This window comes from Falco punctatus (assembly GCF_963210335.1).
Source record: "Falco punctatus genome assembly, chromosome: 10".
Taxonomy (NCBI): domain Eukaryota; kingdom Metazoa; phylum Chordata; class Aves; order Falconiformes; family Falconidae; genus Falco; species Falco punctatus.
In genome coordinates, this window is record NC_137590.1 from 6,892,023 (window position 1) to 6,913,642 (window position 21,620).

The window sequence follows — 21,620 nt, forward strand, 5'->3', positions numbered from 1 at the left end:
AAAAATACTTTCTTACTGCTGGCATCCTTCATAGTGGATAACTCATGACTTTAACTGGAGATCAGAAATGAACACCAGCCCCCATTGATGGCAATTTCCATTTAAAATTGTGTAATAATGTATCACACTTAACTACATGAATGAAGATCTCATTTACACCTGAAGATTGCTTTGTACTTGTAAAAGTACTATTTCAGTGTGTTCTAATAAATTTAGTTTGCAAATTAAGAGAGGTAGACTAAAAATGTAATATAGATTTACTAAAATCTCGGGTGTAAATTTAAACATTAAGCTAATGTAAAAATGTAAAACATGAATACCAGGACACTTGCAATAGCTATATGCAAGTCAGTACAAATTGCAGGTGCTCGAAATATAGTCACTAAATATAAAAATTATTACAATAGAAAAACATCAATAAACACAAAACAAATAACCTACGAAGAATAAAACATTAACCTTGGCATGGTATTCATATGCTCATTGGCATTAGTGCCAGGAATAATAAATGGAGGGAAACAGCAACCAAAAAAGAAGGTATGTGCACTTCCCCTAATTTATTTCTTTCCAGATTAATACAGGTCTTTATTTTAGAAAAACAAAACAAGGAAATTACCTATTTGTTTTAAGACCAAGACTTGGCAGCAGTAACATTTAAAACTCATGTGAATAGTTCAAAAGAAAATAATGATCTTATTACAGTTACTCAAGTTTCTGGAAGCCTCAAATACTATAAATTCAAAGAAAAAAACCCTTATACTATCAATAACAACTACAGTACAATGCTGTAATATGTATTATAAATAACACAAATAGAACCAGGTCTATGCCTGTTTCTCATCATGACAAAAGGCATTAGCAAGAAAAGTAACAAAAACACTGGAACGGGCAAGGACTTAAATCTCATGTTCAGAGAATGAAAGATGGAAAGAGGTGTGAAACACGTGCTACATATTTTCTGAAATACTTTCTACAGGTTATTTATTCCTAGGGAGCATTGCATGCAAAGAGGATGATTTGTTTCTCAGGAGTACATTTGATCTTGCCAATGATTCCTCTGTTGTTACTTAAAACACCTTTCTGGGAATGGATTGTCTAGAGAAACCAATCCAGTTGACAGCTCTGCCTCAAGCACAAAAGGAGCAGTCATTTCTCTTGTAGTCTCAGTTTGATAACGTACCTGTTTTACAAAAAATTCAAATCGCCAATTCCTTTCCATAGCATTTTTTTTGTCTGTTCTGTGCACTTCAGGCAATTGCAGGGCATATTCTACATGCGCTATGCCTTCAGTTCAAGCACACACATTATTTTATCCTTCCCAGCTTCTGAAAAAGTCATAGCTTTTTTAGCTGTTGTTTGTTTTTTTTTTTTAAATTTCCTCAAGTAAAAGCGCAAGGAAGCTAAACCTACACGCAAGACTGGAGCTTTAGCATTCTGCACTGCTGCAGTCCATTACAAGAACAATTTAAAATATTTTATGCGTTAGAGACTGCACCAAGAATTCCAAGGAAGCTTTCAGATGGAGCCAACCTTGATCTTACCTGTCCTGTATCCTGTGTTGTTGAGGTATACTGCAAACGTACGTATTTCATGCTGAGCCTGCCAGGACGGAGAAGAACAGTTCTCATTGTTGGTGTAAGTGTTGTGGTTGTGGACGTACTTCCCCGTAAGAATAGAGGAGCGAGACGGGCAGCACATGGGTGTTGTCACGAAGGCATTGATGAAATGAGCACCTCCGTGTTCCATGATCCGCCTTGTTTTATTCATCACTTGCATAGAACCTGGAAGAAGGAAACCATCTCAAAATTATTTTCTTGTTTCAGTCACAAGAGCTAACAGAGAGTGCTCACATGTTACATCAGAGACCAGAATGAAGTGCAAGGTAGTAAGGGCACTGTCATCTCATAGCGAACCCAAATCCAAGGAGATTATTCTGTCCCCCTCTAGTGAAGTTCTCCCATTGTTTTAAGGACCAAATATGATGTCCTAAGTCAAGATGTGACTCAAATCTGTTGACATAGATCATAATGCTTTTTTATTTCTCTCTAAGCTCAAGATTTACCACTGTAACGATCTGCACCATCTGTGCAGCCTTTCTGGAGCAACTAGTACTGTTCCAGTAGGTTAAAGGGAAGAACCAGTGTGAATTAGGCTGAAACAATGTGGCCTGAGGGTGAAATTAACTTTGTGCAGCAACCCTGACCAAAGTTCGTGTACTCCTGAGGCATTATTTAATCCCTGGTTTCAGATGATGCCTGATGCCTTTTGTGCCAGCCTTCCACAAACTGCTGAGTTGTTATCCACAGAACCATTGAGTTTGGACAATTATTTAGTCCAACCCCCTGCTCAAGCAGGGTCTGCTAGAGTTGTTCTCTAGATAAAACGTTCTTTTCCCTAATGTGAGGTATTAGCAGGTATTGATTCCTGTAACTTGCACTGAACCAAAGACAAAGTAAAGCCCTCGTAATAATTTCCATAACAATCCCACAGAGTTCCATCTACCCACCTGATCCGTTTTGACAACTGTTACCTAAAATTCTCTAGATTTTCTTGGACTTGGTTCTGCAGAATCAGATTTTTAGATGACTACTGGGGACAGGTAACACCATGTAATTTATAACCATCATTTAAAAACAAACAAGCAAGTTTAATTGGCAGGGACTTGGATGAATTGGGGTAACGGGAGTAAAAGTCTTATTGCCAACAGTTACTAAAAGCCCCACTGCTGCCAAATGGCTGTTCTGTTTCCTATTTAATAAAAGGCCTTGGACAAAGACTGGGTCTTTACCATAGACATACACCTAGAGAAATGTGGATCCATACCAAAGTTCTTCCTGCACGCAGAAACACCAAGGATCAGGAGAAAAGACGACTTTAGTGTCCCTCATCAGAATGAGTTATACTTGATCTAAGAAGAATTTCCATTTTCCAAAGTACCTGTCATCAGCATGAGCTTGCAAAGGAGAGTGAACCTTTCCATCACCAACCCTCCCTTCTTGTTATGAGCAGGGAAAGCCAACAGACAACACGGAGATGAAGGTATGGGCTCATGCTGGAGTAGGGTTGGGGCTAACTTACGCGAGGTTGAGTTGGGTTAATAGTTCAGCTTTAATCAATGCATCCTGCAACCATCTGGCACAAACTGTATGTTTTTTCTGTCAATAATGGATTTAGGTTTCTTCTAAGCTCTTTAGGCAGGGATTTCATTATGAAATTGCAACAGTAAGTCCGTTTGATACAGGGCACGTTGATATAACCAGGAGTCAAAAACTAGAGGGAAAATGGTCATAAGCCACATATGAAATCTGACTCTCTGGCACCATGAAGGATGGCTAATTGCTACTGTAGGTCACTTCACCTAAAAAACTGCCATGGTATTAGTTTTCTTGAGATCATTTTATTGGAATTAATATAAAAAAAATCAAAATTTGTTTGTGCATTTCTCAGGTCAGATGACATCTATGTCATACCATTTTGTGACAAGAACCAAGACAGGTTATTGCACTCCACCTGTAGAACTTCCTAAACTTTACATATTCAAAAAGAAGTTCCTGGAGAAAGCAAGATTTTTTGTTTCTGTAACTGTAGGATGGGTGTTAGTGCTCAAAGGCACTACAAAGGCACTAACGCCACCAGTTAACAATTATATCAGTCGATTATACATTATGTGAGCCTGAAAACTGTGGCCGTTTCCTCTGTGCTGTCTTATGAGCTAGCCCAAGCATAAATAGACAGACTGAAAGAATGTTTTGTCATCCCAATATTAAAACACAATTTAACAATGCCTTTAAATGACAGAGGCATCTGTGCACAAATAACAGTACATGTTAAGACTCCCCTTGGGGACAGTAACCTTCTTTAATAAAACTGCTGTAATGACAAGGTCCTATATATCAACAGTCTTTAATACAAAAACATATGATCTAATCCGCTTCCCCAGCTTGAGAACTAATACAGAGTGACAGATCAGTGGAAGGTAAAAACCCAGCATTCTCTTCTGTACAGTCTTAAATAGGCCAGCTTTAAATATTTTAAACAGCATTAAACCAGCCAACCAAAACTTATTTTCTTCAGCTTGCCTCCAATACAAACATAGAATTGTGAGAAAAAGTAGAAATTGGTCTTTCCGTAGCAGAAGATTAGTTATGTGTTAATCAGCAACTGCAACCTCATCAAATCACCTCTGGAGTTGGAAAACCTTCTAGAGTTTCATTAGTGGATGTACCAAGGGAAGTCATGCCTTGAAGTTTCACTATTTAATTTCGAAAATGTTCTGTTACCTGTCTAAACCCACCGATACTAAATAAAAATAATTTAGTAGTTAAATGTGAAATTTCTACACTATTAAAAAATAATCTGTTGGACTACTGTGAAAATATGAAAGTTTAATCAATTTGATGCATTCAAGCTGTTTGCTGAGCAAAGTGATGCAAAAGCTAGGTTGAAATTCCACTTGAGATGTGTGTGGAATCCTTAACTTTGCTTAGTATGTCTTCTCAGTTCACTTTAGGGATAAGGCTGACGTTTTCACTAATATTAATGGAGAAAATATACCAGTTGTTTATGAAATAATATTGACTTTCCCAATAGTTGTGCCTTGTTGTCAGAGGCCATAGTTTACATGGGTTTTCAGGAGCTTCAGCTGTTAAGAACTTGCATTAACTCCTAAGTCATTCAGTCGACTCTGAAGTACAATTTAAGAGGAGATGTCCATATGCAGGTAAGTTAACTGAACCCCACAATGTTAATTAACTATCCCCTAAAGCCTTTTATTTTTATCCTATTCGAACCACATTAGATACCCTTTTCACATCTTCATTTCCTTGTTTTCTCCTCATGCTGAATTTTAACGAAGATTTAAGGCCCTAATCTCCACGTATGATAACTAAGAAAAATTATCTTATGCACCACTTTTTGTAGATTTTCAGAGGAAGACGTAGGAACATACAAATCACCTCTCACTCAGACTTCTCTAACATGGCTGAAGTATCTTCTAAATAATCATATCTTTCTCCAGCTATAAGTTAATGAAATAAGCTGGTTTGTAAAACCATAGTAATATGGTAGGTAAACCTAAATAAACTGGAGATGCTGAGTACATCACCATTATACTAACCTGTACTTAAATGGCTCTAAGGGGGGGGTGGGGGGGGAGTTCTTTATTTCCAATTACTTCTTTCTCCTCATCAGTATATTCCTCTTCTTTATATTTTGCTTGTCAGTATAACTGTTTTGATTAGAGTCAACCAAGTGTGTATTTCAGTAGTTCTTAGTGTTCTCATTTGTCTTCTCCTATTTGTATCTGTTACAATATACACTCATTCTCCCTTGACCTGGAGATTCTGCGTCCTTTTCATCAGCCCCACATCAGTCTCTTTGTTTTTTCAATACAAGGCTGAGATTTGGTTTCCCAAGTGAAACTCACGATTAACAGTAGTGCAAATTTATAAAATAAAAGGGGAGGGGGGAAAAAAAGGGGAAAAAAAATAATAGAAAAGCTGTACTCCTTTCCTGAAAGGACAACATTCTCTTTCTGGTAAACTCCACCTGCTACTGGTACGTTGTTAGATCTATCTAAAATTAAAAAAGGAAAGGCTGTTAAGAGGACTTGAGATTGTACTGTCTTGTCTTCCCTTTTGTCTCAAAGGTAGCCACAAAAGAACAATGAAAGCTACAACACGCATCAGTTACACAATATTCTTAGAAACAGATGAAATCTTACAGTTATGCACAGCATTCTCTGCTACCTTGTCATTGCTTCCAAGTTTTCCTTAGCTTTATTTGTAATTCACATCTTGTTTCCATCTTCCTTAAATGCATTAACCACAATCCCCACAAATGGCAATGTTGATTAACTTGGACAAGTCACCAGACAACAGACAAGAATAAAAATTAATTCAAACAAATATTGGGTCTCACAAAGCCATTAGTGGCAAATGACGAATATCAAATCTCAGCTTCATCAAATGGATTTTCCTTAGTTAGACCCTAATTTGTATGGACACATGCCTATTATGCTTGAAATTGGAAAGCATCAGATTATCAAAGAGAAATATACTGCCCAAAGGACTTAGACAATTGCATCAGAAACAAGCAGGCTAGCATAAAATAGAAGATGATAAATTTTTTAGGACCACCTTCTGAGACTGCAAGATAATGTACTTTGGTTCTTTTGGATATACATTATTGAAACTACTTTACTTGTGATCCAAATAACCATTTAAAAAAAAAAAAAAAGTGATGACAACAACATCATCTTCTGATCCTACTAATTTGAACTGCATTTGTATTTGGTGGGGTTATGGACATAGCAGGCTTTCTCACCATCTTTGAGAAGAATCTGACATCTGTGATGCCGCAGACATGCAGTAATACTGATAAAACGCATTACTTTTTATCATCTGTAGCATCTGTAAGAATGCTGCCATGATGCTGTGATTAACTTCTCAACTGGATGAGTAAGTGTAGAAGTAATAAAAGCTGACTAACTTTACTATTGTGTTCTCTTCCTTCTGTGAGGTCTCTTTTCCCATTTTTCTCATCCGTACTAGAAATTTGATCCAGTAACTGTCAAAAAAACCCACCAGACCATACATGCACAAGCTCTCATCTTTCAGATGGTCCAAGCTTTATTATACTCACTTAAAAGCATATTTCTGATGCAAAATTATTAATGTAAACTGGTTTGTATTAATAGCTTCTCCCAACTACAGACAACATTTGGTAAACACAAGCTTGTTCAGGTAACGGAACAACCCCCAAAATCCGGCACTTAATTCATTATTCCAAATCATTAGGCAAAGCATGTGTTTAATCTTCATCTCCTTTCTTCAACAATTAACACAGGGCTGAATAACACAGTAGAACCTTTTCATACTAAGTGATTTCGGTCAGTAATTAACTAGACATCTAAATGGACAATACCAAGAATAGTACGACTATGTTAGGTAACATTTAAGTAATTAAAATTAAAATTGTCTATGTAATGAATGCCTGCAATTACACAAAAAAATTTGTGTAATTACATGGTGCAATAATCAGTTATGAATTTAAACCTACTGCTTTGGCATGTAGCTTCCCAGGTTATACTTGCAATTGCCCGAAGCATAGTTTAGGTCTCTAGATGAAAACAGATAGGCAGGAATCTCACGTTTCCACAGAAACAGGAAGTTTGACAGTTTAAGTTGAGACTAAACTTCTGCTGTCCCTGAATTGCAGGCAGACAGAAAATACTTTCTACATAAGGGTAAGTTTACAATTCTGCTACTTGCTCTTCCTATCACTTTTCACACTGAAAAAAAAAAGGTAATTATTTTGAACGCAAGAACCTAGCTTCAAGGAAAAGCAGTGCCATACTAATTAGCTAAAATTCTCCTTACGTTGGGCTCTTACCAAGTTCTACATCCTGATCATCAGTAAGAACAAGGATGATGTTTGGGCGGATGTTTCTACGGTCTCTTTGAAATCTTCCCTTCAGACGCTGATTTAACAGGAAAGCTGAACTTCCATCCAACAGTGATAAAACAGTCATCATGAATAATCCAAGGACAATACTATGCTGTGCCATATTGTGCTGATTTACTGTTCTCTCTGAACAAGGTAGGTTAATGGCTTCTATTTCTTTTTTGTTTGCAGGTCTCCTATAAGGGAGAGGGAAACAAGTATTTATTTATACCTTGACCCCCCTGCCCCCCAAGGAACAGCATGGTTCTCTTCGAAGTAGTGAAAAGCAATATACTTGAAATAATCTAACTCTTAAGTAAAACAAAAACAAAACCCCACAAAAAATCCCAACCACACAATGACAAAACAACGGAATGTTTTTCTAGTGCCAGCTAGAAGCAGAAATTTGAAAAATTCACAGTTCATAAGCTGTTACCAACGTAGGCAATGAAGTTTTGCTCTATGCTTAAACTTAGCAGGATTTAGCACGGTATCAAACTCTCACTTTTGTTTTGATACATATAAAAAGCAATTTTCTTCCTTAAGGTTCTGGGATATTTCAAAATGACATTTTTGTTTACTGCATCAAAAATGCAGATGCTCAAGACCTCCCTTTCCCCCCCTACGTCTATCCACATTTTCAAACAGGACTGTGGTAAAATCTACCGAGTTAACAACACGTTTGAAAATTCACAGAGGATCCTCAGATAGAAACTTGTTACACACTGATAAAACTTACAAATTTCATTAGAGTGCAGAGCTGCCCAGATCTTGGAACTATGGCATGATACCGTTTGAAGTCTACTAGAGCTTTGATGTTAGAATCATTAGCGTGATATCCCTTCAGCATTTCTGTTGGTTTCCAAGATTAATTAAAAAAAATAAAATTATTATTAATGAACGCATTTGAAGGCCCATTACTGCAAATGTTTGGGAATGGATGCACCAAAATGATCTGCACTGCCTACGCCTTCTCTCCATCAGAAATATAATGCCCCAAAATAGGTTGTTTGCAAAACAGAGCACGTCTAACTGGCACTGCTCCTGTCAATGAGCCAGTAAAAAATTCTTCGTGATTCCTACAAAGAGATTCCAAGAAATGAGCAAGCATGCTGAGGAATTTTTGAAATCATAGTTTTGATTGGTGATCTTCTGGTAGAAAGGGATTTTCTCTTTCTTTCAGAAGTCAAAGTAACAGTATGAAACTGGATTGAAAATATCAAGTACTAATTATTTCATCAGATCCAGTGATCAATGAGTCAGTTCTTGATGAATTCCCTACTTGCTGCCTGCTTTTCCTGGGTTTGTGCCAACGATCTCTTGTAATGCAGTGAAAAAAATCAATTAAAAAATGACACGAGGGAGACTATCTGCTTTTTGTAAAGACCAGAAATGCCTGGCTAGAAAGAACTTAGCACTGTGTGTTTTACCCAAAGAAATACATTGGCTGTTCTGTCCTTAAAGCCACATGGGAAAACATTTTTCCTCCAGTAGATTATTTCTTAGCCACATTATTACTTCATCTCTGTCAGCGTCTGTTCTTTGAGATAAACTTTGATTAAGAAAGTTCTCATGCAATAGCAAAACCACTGGTCTGAAAAATTATACTCTGCTTCTATGCTTATTTAAGAAATGCATATTGAATTTTCATATAAGTCAACAGATACGTAGCTATAGTATGATGCAATATTTATTAAGGCTGCTTTCCAGAAATGTACACTACTAGGGTTTTGAGGAAATGAAAAATCCTTCTTCCTTACTAGTCTCTCCAGTGAGTTTCACAGGCAGGTGAAATTAACTTTTTTCATAGTAACTAAAAATCGATTTTAAATATCCTAGCACTTGTTCCAATGGGTTGAGAAAAAGTCCAACTTCCTAAGTTTACATACACATACAGCTTTAGTACCTCTGCTGCTGCTCAGAGAATCGCCACACTATAGCAGAAGAAACACCGACAAATCCTATCAATTTTCATTCCTTGTACTCCGAATTCCATCTGCAGCAGTACAACTAGGAAGAACCATGTCAGATTCAATGCATTGCTACTGTCCAGAGTAGTCAAAAGCAGCTTGAAAGGCAAACCTGGATCTGGTTCAAAAGGGGAGGGGGGGGAAAAAAAAAAAGTTAGTTTAGCAGGCACATATTCCTGGACACCAGCCTTCTGCAGGAGAGGGCAGAGACATAGCTTCTGCTCTTCAGAAATTACTCCATACGTACTTCTGTTTGGAAAAAAAAATAAAATAAACTGACAACACAGTTGTTTTCATTACACACAAACATTTTGCTGAAGGTCTAAAAGTTAATGTAGTCTTTTTTCAGCTCTATACTAGCCAATAGCTTCTTGGAATAATAGCATTTGCTGACTTTTTTTGCAGCATTTAGAAGGCTGTCCATTCTTGTTACATCTGCCCATAACTACACTCACTGTAGAGTACTGTGCACTTTAGTCTTCCTTGCATTTTTCTCACTTATTTTAAACAAATGCATGGAAGTAGCCTCATGACCTCACTGCCTCTCTCTCCCCCCAGCCTGTCTTTTCCTCACAGATTACTGCCCCTCACTCACTTCATTGCAACTAAAACCAGAAGTTGTCCCCAGCTCAGAGAGCTACTTACCTATCTATAAAATACTTCACGTGTTCAGGGATGTACATAAACTGCTATTCCACAGTTATTTTATCCACACTTGTATATTTATGGTTAAAAGAATTAGCTACCTCTGAGAAGATACTGGGGGTGGAGCAGAGAATTTCACATCAAATGCAACAGGCATCTTCTACAAAACCTGTTATCTCCTTCTCACCCCTCTCCTCAATGAAGATTTTTCAACTATTCAGATGTGTTATGTTCCTATTATCAGGGTAAGTACTGCTGGGAACCAGCTCAAAGTATATAATTATGTGCAAAACTCATAGCAGTAACTAGGTAAGAAAATTAAGGCAATTTTAGAAAATAAGCTATTTTTTGAAGTATGTATTCATAAAAGACAGACATGCCATAACTAACAGCATATATGCAGTAAAATCTAAAAGCCAGCTTCAAATAGTTTTCAGAATAGCAACAGAAAAGTCTCTTGCACAGATTGCCAGCGGTCAAATACAGATTGATTTTTTTAACCCTAGTCTTCGGTGAACTTCAAGAAATATGACATAAAGCCTCTATTAACAGTTCTTTCCCTATTTCTGTCAACAAGTTTAATCTGCAACTCATAGATAAAGGCAGAAGAGTTCCACAGCAGTGCCCCAATCTGCCTTCACTTTTAATATAGCACCCTCTGCAATGATGCATTTTGATCTGAGTGGTACAGATGGTCCACTGCTTTATGTGCCTCTGCAGGCCGTCCAGCAATATTAAAGATGCTTAATCCATAGTGGCTCTCATGAGAATTAGGTATGCCTCTTATTTTCTCCCAGATTACACACATGAACTTGACAAGTCTAGTCGCTCATATTTTATATTTAGGGAAGTGCTATCAGAGATTTATGAAATGTTCTTCAGCTGGGGCATCTAGCTGAGCTTTATTAAGCTTACAAAACCTCCTACCGGGCTGCTTTAAAGAAAGTCTGGTCCTCTTATTTTCTATGGTTTACGGTTGAGTTTAACAAGTCCCTGACTCCCTTCATAGCCTGAATTCGATACAGCTGCCTCTTTCTGTTCTTAACTCCTGCTAGAATGGGAAATAAGTATAGAGCCAAACTTAATTCTCCTGTGTGACAACACAGAACGTTACACCAAGTCACATTATAAATGCTGAGGAGATAAAACCAGACTTTTGTTCTATTTATAAAAAAAAATGAACCAAGTTCTGTTCGCAAGTAGCATTTACACCAAGGAAAGACTTCTTTTTAATACTACCCTTAGTAATTAATGTCAGTTCTACAGCAGCACAGGCAGGATGCACAGGGATGACCCGTGTCAGTTCTATTGCCAGCTGGTATTTTTAACATGCTATTGATCAGTGTATAGCTTGGCACAGATGTAACAGGCACTGCATGCAAAACCAGTAACTGCCAGCGGCTTGCACACACTGTCACTCCCAACCCTGCTAATGCAAGTCCCAGCACAACTGTCCCATGTGCAAGCCGAGTGCAACTTCACTGAAGTCAAATAATTAAGTTGTTCCCGTGTAATCCAAAGTATTATCTACTTCTTCCTGTAACAGAAAATGTACAGACACGTAACAAATCAATTCTGTATCAAATGGTTAAGTTAATCCTGCTTCTAAGAAAGCTGTTCCTAGTTATGTTTACATTAACTGATTCTTTTCTAAAAAATAAGCATACTGCAAAACACTTAATACAGAATTGGTATAGCAAGTTCAACTCGCCCAGCAGCCACCACAGAACAGGGTAACAACATGTAAGCCACACAGTGGAACTGCACAATAAGGGAAAACTGGTTAGCAAGCAGCAATACACACCTGCTCTAAAATACGGCTGCAGCCAATACCAGGTGTATTATTTAAGCAGACTTAGGTGTGCCATTTGTCCAGCGTTTAAATTCATTGAAATACACAGTACTGGAGCCATTCCCTAGCAACCAACCCAATTAAAACCACTTTGCCAGTTAAACGGATTCAGCCGCGCTGCTGTTCTTTTAACTCTTGAGTCACTCCTATATCCAGGTTTGGTTATGGCAACTCCTTTTCCACTGGAGCTGTCGACCGCCACTTGAAACCACTGTATTTTGTTTGTAAAAGATAAAGACATTTCTGAACGTGGATTGGGAAGAATCTTGTTTGCAATCAAACAAGATTCTCAGGGGAAGTCTGGTATCAACAATACTGCTGTAATCTAACAACATGCTGTGTTTTATTATAGTTTTATACTGATTTTTTTTTTTCCCCAGCCAGTCAAAAATTTGAGAGAAAATACAAAATCAAACCTCCAGTGCTAAACGTGACTCTCAAAGATTACAGTTGTGCTGATTTACCTACACAGGCTATACCTAAAGTATTTTTATTTGCAAGTATCTACAATTTCTTCAGAAACAGTCCGGCACTGAGCTTCCAGTAGAGCACTGGATTACTATTCAGCCCTGTTCTCCTGACTCACTTTCCTTATGCTGGTGAACTCTACAACAAAGCTAAGTATTTATCCCAGGGAGGCTTACTCGCATTACAGAATCTCTCCCCTACCCTGTAATTTTATTTGAAATAAAACTGAATTATAAATTAGTTATAAACTTCTATAGGACTTGATATTTTAAAAAGCATTTTAAACAGCATAATATACTTTCCACAAACCCATACTATTCCTTCTGTTAACTACTTGCATGTCGTTATTAGAGCTTCCTGGTAACACATGCAAGATTAGTTAGTCCTCAGGTAGGTTAAATTGCTATTTGGTTCCCCCAAATCCACAATAATAAAACATGCTTTTCTGTGCCACATGCAATCACAACTCGGCAACAACATGAAAGAGATTACCTCCCTATTATACTTATTATCTTCGCATATTTATGAATAATGAAGGTACACAGTCTTTGACTTTAAAGATAATTATATTAACTTGTGCTAGGTACAGGGATAACCACAGACTTTCACTTCTGAAAATAGCAGAAGGGAATGAATGCAAGCGCTTGGAGATGGAAAGAACAGGTAAAAACACAATTACATAAATACATTCTACCAAGTAAACAGAATTTGTTGTAGCCACATACAGAAAAAAACCCTTCACGCTGTGTATGCACATCGGCAAACGCACACGGCCACGGCGGGCACCGTGCTCCATGTGCAGCCGCACCGCGGTCCATGTGCAGCCCGGCGCGGGGCATCGCTCGCCTCCGGGCACCCCGTCCCGCACAGCCGCCACCCGGCGCGCCCGCGGGGCTCCGCCAGCCGGGGGCGGCCCGGACCCCCCCGCAGGGTCAGCGGCTGCCAGGCCGGGCCGGCGGCACCCCCGCGGCCGGGAGGGCTGAAGGGCGGCGGCGCCCCGGCGAGCCCCCGCCGCAAGACGGGGCCGCGGCCACCCCGAGGGCAGGACCGCCTCGCCTCCAGCCCCCGCCGGCCGGTAGCCGGCGCCGCTCGCCCGCTCTCTCGTACCACTGCACTCAACTTCCAGCCCCGCCCGTTACCTCCGCAGCAGGAGCGCGGCCAGACCTGCTCGCTGCCCGCTGCATCAGACCCTCCGCCCAGGGCCCCCACTACGGCAGCCTGGCTCGGCCTTCGGGAGCCCAGCTGCCCTCGCCGCCATCCCCGCCGGGCTGCGGCCGCCCCCTCCAGTGCGCCAGCGCCGCCGCACACTCACCCGGACGCCGGTGCTCTCAGCGCCCGCCCGCGGAGCCCTCTGCGCTCAGTGCCCGCCCGCGGAGGCCGGCGCCCGGCGGGGCGGGGAAGCGCATCCTCCGGCCGTGGTGCCGGGCAGCGGCCGAAGCGCGTTTCCCGAAGAAGCGTCCAGGGGAAGCGCCCGGGCGGGTGCTGCCCGCCCCCCTCTCCTTCCTCCTGTCCCTTCTTCTCGTTCTCCCGTTTAAAAAGTTCATTTACCTCGAGGATCCTCCTCCCAGGACTGACGCAATGCCCCGGCGGCGCGCAGGGGGAACCTGTTCCACCAGCCTGGGCTCGCCCCGAAGCCCAGCGGCGGCACCGCGGGCCGGCTCAGCCCCGGGCAGGAGCGGCGGGCGCAGCTCCGCGGCCCAGCGCGCAGGGCGAGGAGGGGGGGAGGCCGTTATGAGCCGTTATGAGCAAAGGAGATCGCGCAGTGCGGGGTGGGGAGGGCGAATTAAGCGCGGAGCCCCGTGCAGCCGGTCGCCCCGCTCAGCGCTGCCGGGCCGAGGGGCTGGGGGCTGCGCGGCCGCACCCGCACACCTGTGGAAAGGCAGCCCCAGGCCGGCACTGCTGGGTGCGTAACACAGACCCCCTTCCACTCGTGCAGCACAAATTAAAGAACCTAATATTGACTAGTAATTAAGAAAAGCTTAACCAAGCTCTTCGATGGAGGGGCTGTGTTTGCAGCAGGTGCCATCGACGCTACTTGGCACCCAGTTACATTCTACTGCAACAGAACAGCGTTTGCGTAAATACCTACATAGGTACTATCTTCAGTGGATTCTTTAGGAACCTCTCAAATACATATCTTTCAAACATACTGAATATTAACATATACTCATGTTTAAAAAACCTAAATTCTCCAGCATTCCCATGCCAATAGACAACCTGTGGTGTGTCACCCTCAGAACCTCCCAGCACCCACGACACCATCTAATAATGAATGGCCCAGGGAGGAGGCCAACAGAGCACAGATTCCAGTGTATGTCTAAGTTTATTTTGTATTTGTTTCTTTAAAATACACATTAGAAAACATATCTGAAAACAAAAAGAACTTTAAGCCACTGTTTTTATCATAGAATGATGCTACAGCGAGAATTGTTTGTGTGGTTGAAAATGGACAGGAGACAGTCTTCCTGTGCAAGAACAACCAATGGAAGAGGAGTAAGAAACAGATTAGTAAAAGAAGATTCTATTGTTCCCTACTCGAGTCAAAATACACACTTACTTAGCTGCAGAACCAGTGAAGAAATATGATGGTTCCTGAAAATGCTACAGGGAAAGGACTTGCTGTAGTTTTAAGGAAAAAAGCCAGAGCAGAAGAGACCCACAGAAAGAACTACAGAGTTCTAGAAATCAATATTTTGAAAAGCAGTGCAAGATATATATATATAAAATAAAAATACCTCTGTTCCACCTATGATTTATTTGGATTTTTGCTTTAAAACAAGCATTGCCTCCAGTGACCTAATTCAGACTTTGCTGGAGAAGGCCAGTTGTCTTGAACTTTTTTTCATTGTTGGCTACGCACTTGGCTCCTCACAGACTGACCCTAAATTAGCCAAAACCTAAATGGCACAACTCCTCCAAATACCCGTGTGTCACTACTCTGGTACCAAGTGTGCTCCTGTATGGACAAGAATAAACAACACAAGTGAAGCACTTTTATGTCAGTACAACTGCGTCCACACTAGGGGCTGCAACAGTCTAACTGTATCAGTATAAATAAACCGCTGCCTAACAGGGAGTTACGCTATACAAAAGCTGTGTGTAAAACAGGAGCTACACCTTGCTAACATTTTGATAAAATTGTTATATTGCCTCCCGAGATAACGTTTGACCTTTTGCTAGTGACTTTTATCTCACAATAAAACAATTTTCAGACAATGCCCTGATTCTGCACATTTTAGACATGAATTAGTGTCAGATAAGGCAGCTGAGTCACTCAGAGCCAAACAGCCTTTCGGCAACAAGGCCAGGAACGCAGCATTCCCCTGCCCTAACCACAGGCCAACAGTTTGCCACCTGCAATACCCAACCTCTACAGGCTATCTCTAAAGGGACTGCAAACAGTAAGTAAGTAAACTACCAAGCCAAAAGAAAATACAATGTTTGCTACACAGTGGTCCACATTTTACTTTGGAGAAGAAAAGGGACTAGCTTCCTGCTTAAAACGTAATTTTTCTAGAGCACTATAAATGGGATTTTCCATGTTAAGAAACACATGACCTAATATAAAGCTACATTGTGAATTTTCATTAATATAAACTACAAGCAACGATACTAAACCCAGTATTAGCAATGTTAGTACAGCAATCTAAAGCTGATTTAACATCACTGGAAAATGTCGCAATAGATTGCTCACTTCAACAAAAGGCTATATTCACCTCACAGTGAGTGCATCTAATTTCCATTAATGTTAATGGGAGTTATGCAAGTGCATTAAAAGGATAATATACCCCCTGGTCTGAGACAACCCTGCAAAGTGAAAGGTGCTTCCTCTTGAAGAGAATGGGGTTTCCATCTCACGCATTTCAAAAGGACTTGTTCTGGCACGGTTACAAAACGGGATGGATAAGAACTATTATGCATACTTGGTGAATAGTTTCCAAAGTCAAAGCAGTTCAGTGATTTCAGCTAGTTGTCCTATTGCCAAAAATTTGAGGGATATAGATGTATTTAAACCACTGTGGTTTATTTGAAGTCTAGGGCACCAAAATCATGTGAAATTACTGGTAAAACAACGAGGTCCAAAAGCCTACTGGTGCAATGGGGAAGAAACTTCTTAGCTATCTACTTAAATGAAACAAAATCTATTCATTCACTACCTGGAAAAAGATTCCATTGGTGTATATGGATCATCACAACTAATCAGGAGTTCAGAAGACATCATGCAAAAGCAAGATCATACCCTTTCACTTACACACCAGAGCTTTTTCCCTACGTATCACCAACTGTACTTCAGATCTCTTTCACAGTGTGCCATTGAACTGCTTGGAGTTATTTTACTGTACCTCAAATAATGAATGTTGCCTATTATCCAAATAATTTGTCTAAAAAAAAATATCCCAGGATATACACCTATTAAAAATAGGAAAACAGACATGCAGGCATTTCTTTAAATATCATCACATAACTATCTGCATCATTAGGCACAAATTCCTACAGAAATTTAATCTACAGCTTCTCTGCCCACCTTACTTTCAAGCAATGTGGCATAGAAAAATACATTGAACAATGCATGTTGGACTGTTAGCTAAACCATGGATTTGCACGTAACGGGAATGAGCAACTTTGCTCCAGGTGGCAGACAGTGGGGATCCACACCACTATCTTCGATTCAGTTTTAAGACAACAGCTGAAACTCAAGGGTGTAACAAGCACTCATGGGGGGCTGTGCTCCCCATAATGGAGCATGTCAGCAACAGAGAGGAGCAAATTCTGGGAAATGAAAAGACAGTCAGAGAGTCCAAAATCATTAAAAAACCACCCCAGAAATAGAAGATAAGCAACACGCTGCGCAAGGCATGTCTTTTTCTGTTGCCAAATATATTGTGCTTTCAGAGCCTGAATATTGTTCTCACATTACATGAAATAGAAGAGCTGGCTTTCACATTTTTACATACTTCAGTCAATGCCTTCCAACGCTTCTTCAGACTTGCTAATCTTCATCTTTATAGTAACTACATTTGCAAACCTCTCAAACCGTAAGTCATTTTGATTTCTGCCCTCTGCTTTCATATTTCTTAATGTATACACACATGCTCTGAGCCATCTTTAAAGACTTAGAAATAAAGCCAGCAACAGAATCTGATCTCCCTTGCTTTTCCTGTCTGATTTATTATAGTAATCAGTCCAGAGTTATACTAATTAACACTGGTCATAGCCCTTATGGCCAGTATAGAGTTTAATTTTTTACTTCTTTAAAGAACCGCATTTCAGTTGCATAAAGTGTGTAAATACTACTTTAACAACAACTAATCAGAAGGCATGAACAGCACAACTTACTCCACTCCTTGATCTGTCACATTGCATGCATTCTATATTGCAGACTCCAGCCCCATATAGGTTTGTGGGCAATTGCTCCACTTCTATCATTTAAAGTCAAGTTGTACTTTCTATAAATATGCAATCACATTATGGAGGAATATGTTTTATATGTTTTGAGGTACCACGAAAGTGGAAAAGGGGAACACAGCTAAGAAAAGTAAAGGAGAAGGGAAAAATTCACTTTCCTTGATTGATCCAAATGCTAAGCAAAGAAACGTGTTATACTCTTCTGTGTGACAATAAAGATTAAAGTACAGTATACTGTATGAATTTAGTTACAACTATGAGTTTACAGTGTGTCAAGACAATGTAACTCTAGTTTAAGGTTAACCAAATGAATTTTTATCGTAACTCACAACAGTGGATGCAAGTTACTTAGAAAAATATTGAAGCAGCAAAGATGATCTGGAAGTTGTAACAGTTACAAAAGTAACATCCCAATGCACTGATAAAAGTGATAGTTTACAAAACTAATCTTTCCTGGAAAGCCAAACAGAAATTCATAAGAAAACACTATCAGAGTGATCCTGAAGTTCACATACAAAATTAAAATTAATATTTGTGTTCTGAGCATTAATGTTATTAAAAAGGCTCCAAGATGCATCTGAAGATCTATACAGAAAATGTAAATTCAATGAACCATTATTGGTCACAGCCCACATAAAGAAGAAAAGAGAACAGTGGTGCAAAAAGCAGGCCTCCTTTTTGCCATTTATAAATAAATTACCCTTAGAATAGCTGCTTGAAAGCCAACAATGACTTAATTTATTTTAATAAAGAATTTTTCTTTTCATAAAGAGGTGGCGTGTTTTTGTGGTTGTGGGTTCCCCCCCCCGGTACATCCTGATCGAATTTTCCCTTCTAGGCTTTCCACACATTTTAGTATGGTGCTCAGGCTGCCTCCTGTTCTGATACCTGGATATTGAAAACGTATGGATATGGAGCACTGGGACAATAATAAACTGAACATACTGTTTAACTAATGATTAGCTGAAATCTCAGCACAAGTCAGTATATGATACAAAATGTAAAAAACTATTATATTTTGCTTTTACTAAAACTTCTCTTAGAGAAGTCTATAGTCATTGCCCTTCTTTAAATTCCTAAGAAAATGGTATATTATGTAATGATAAGATACTCTGTGACCATCTAATAACAATTATGGTCTAATTTGAAAGTATTAGAGCAGAAAAACATATAATCTACTGATATGGGATGAATAGAGCAGCAGGCCTCACTTAATACAACACTACAGTGTCCACTCTTTTCTGTGGCCCACTGTGCATTTCACGTTAGTTGAGGATCTGTTTGCATGACCACATTATCCCCATCTATCTCCAGTAGAGCAGTCCTGGCACCCTGAATGGTCACCTTCATGTCTTGCCTCTGATCAGCTCCCAGGTTGGTCCAGGCATCCAGTGTATGCCCTGTACCCTTCACTGTACAAAGGTTCAGTTCGCAGGTTTTAGGTACCAATTAATTTGCTACACCTGCAGCAGAAATTGCCTTCCTTACAAAGAACTATTCTGTAGGCACAAAGTCCAAAGGGATGCAACTAGACTTCACTTCCATTAGGAAAGATACAGCTTACTATTTACTCTGCTTTTCATTATGTCTAATTATTACTGTTTAGCACTTCTCCCTCTCTACCTCCAATACTTTTAATAACAATATAGATATCTGGATCTGACTGGCTATTTATATATTCTAAGTTAGAATTCAAATGCACAATTTTAAGAAATATTAGAAGTGCAGGTTACACAACTGCCAGCTTTTCACACACGCAAAGAAGGCAAAGTTGTTTTCCTGTTCAGTTGCCTTAACAGCACAAGTGAGGCGAAGCTTATGGTGGGACGTGATACCTGTTATTAGATCGACTGCTGCTACACGTGGGAAGGAACAGATACACCCTCAGGCATATCAAGCACTTCTTCAGGTCTGAAACAGAAGCAGCCATCTTCAAAGCTAAACTGCTCTAACTAATGTGTTAATCAAGCCACCTGAAAGAGAGGTAGCTCATATCTCTGATACAGGAAGGCTTGGTAACAAAGGACGTGGAGACACAGCTTCATCTGTTAACGCAAAGTAACAACTCACCTCCTGAAAAAAAGACGTGTTACTGAGTTGGGGATACAGGAGAAATCAGAAGAAAGGTTAAGAAAATTATAATACCTCTAAAACCAGGATCTCTAAGTCTACCATTTTCACCTTTTAGCACAGCCATGTATTTTAATATCGAGGCATATCTTTGGAAGGTGCTTTGTAGAAGTCTCTTGAGGGTCAGGACTGATTCATCAGATAAGAGTGGCTACTTTATGAGAAATGTTCACCTACCAGTCACTGGCATCTCACTTATCGATCACCTGCAAGGACCTTGGGGGTTTCTTGATTCGCTTTCTGTAAGGTCATTTGGTGCATTTAGTTATGCAAGTTATTTCCTCTGGGGACTACAGAGATACATCAGCAAGTAGATATGCAGTTCTGATAGAGTTATGGTATCTTCATTACTCTCAGTACAGGTAATGTGCAGTCATTTGAAAGATTTAATGCATACATTATGTGCTTTAAAATATAAATTATATATTGAAAAGGTTGCTTTTTAATTACAATCAACAAATTTTTCCCCTAGGTCCCAAGGGCAGAGATTATTTATATAATGTCTAAAGGACACTAAAGCCATCCAAATGCTTTCTAGTTCATTGAAGATAGGAAAAATACTGAACAAAAACATGTCCCACCCCTGCTACAGAATGCTTTGCTTTCATTTTCAGAAAGTTAAAAATAAGAGTTGAATCTGTGTGTGAGCTTTAGCATCACTCCTCTACCTTTAGAGTTTACAATCTCCTATAAGGAAGTGACAAGCTTCCTGCGTGCAAGAAAACCTTGATCATGACCACAATACTACGCTGTTAACAGCCACTGACTCTGTGACGTCTGAAGTGTACCTTGCGACCCTGTTTCTTCCTCTTCCCATCCTTAGTGTTAAAATTTTTTTAATACATTTGTATAAATAGATCTAATTTTTGTTCATCTTTCAGAAATTTCAGGCTGATTATAGAGTTGTCTACAGCACCAAAAATAAGTCTTCAGCTACTGTTTGTGTTCAGAGTCCTGTGCAATTAGATTTTTCTATCATACTTTATATATATAAAAGACTATATATAGATAAAAGACGCTGGTTCTGTAATCTGACTAGCATCCCAGTCTTCCACCTAATTATCTTAGTTTCAATCTTTTATTTTCTTTCTATCACACAAGTACCCATTTCAGGTGATTTATATCTATGTTTTCTTCATGTGTACAGCATATTACAAGATCCAACTGAGCCCCTCTGCTATTTAATACTGTCACTGAGTTATTATTTGTAATTGTAATTTCTCTTTTCCTTTGAGGAAAATACTTAGCTCTGTATCATTTTCTCTAGATTCACAAGCAACATCCTCTCTATTTGCCATTTTAAAAGAAAAAACACCCTAACCCATCATCATTGTAGGAGCATTGCTGGCTACAGCTATATTTGGCAAAGAACAAATTGAGCCTGATTGATCCCTCTACAAATCTTTTTTTTTTATTATTATTTTTTATTTTTAAACATCACAGCTGCCCTTTCTGGCTCAGAATACATATTATTTCTGATTTCAATCATTCCTTGAAAATTACATCTGATCCTGAATTCAGAGAGAATTTTATTACTAACTTTAGTAGAAGCACCTTCTATATCTCTACCACTGTAAAGCTTCTGCATTACCAGTGAGAAACAAATTGCAGGTCAGTTATCTTATATATAAGTCTCATTTACACATATAAAATAGAGTGAATTGTTTTTTAGAAGTGGTCATCACCTATAGGAAACTGTTCTGAAA

At 39.5% G+C, this 21,620-nt stretch overlaps 1 protein-coding gene across 17 annotated transcripts in view; it reads right to left on the bottom strand.

Moving 5' to 3' along the window:
- SULF2 (sulfatase 2) overlaps positions 1–21,620 on the bottom strand; it is a gene marked incomplete at its 3' end in the record, with an annotated part of 163,566 nt that overhangs the window by 58,636 nt on the left and 83,310 nt on the right. For 7 of the 17 annotated variants that reach the window (XR_013930796.1, XM_080404955.1, XM_080404958.1 and 4 more), the window contains 3 exons: positions 9,350–9,531; positions 7,393–7,640; positions 1,542–1,781 (listed from right to left, as the gene is read on the bottom strand). Coding sequence is in view for 16 of the 17 variants with exons in the window: in XM_080404955.1 (XP_080261081.1) it covers positions 1,542–1,781; positions 7,393–7,567 (415 nt within the window). Of the gene's footprint in view, positions 1–1,541; positions 1,782–7,392; positions 7,641–8,182; positions 9,294–9,349; positions 9,532–13,517; positions 13,657–13,690; positions 13,900–13,926; positions 14,089–21,620 lie in introns of those variants that run through there. The other 10 variants (XM_080404951.1, XM_080404950.1, XM_080404956.1 and 7 more) reach the window with 9 other exon arrangements.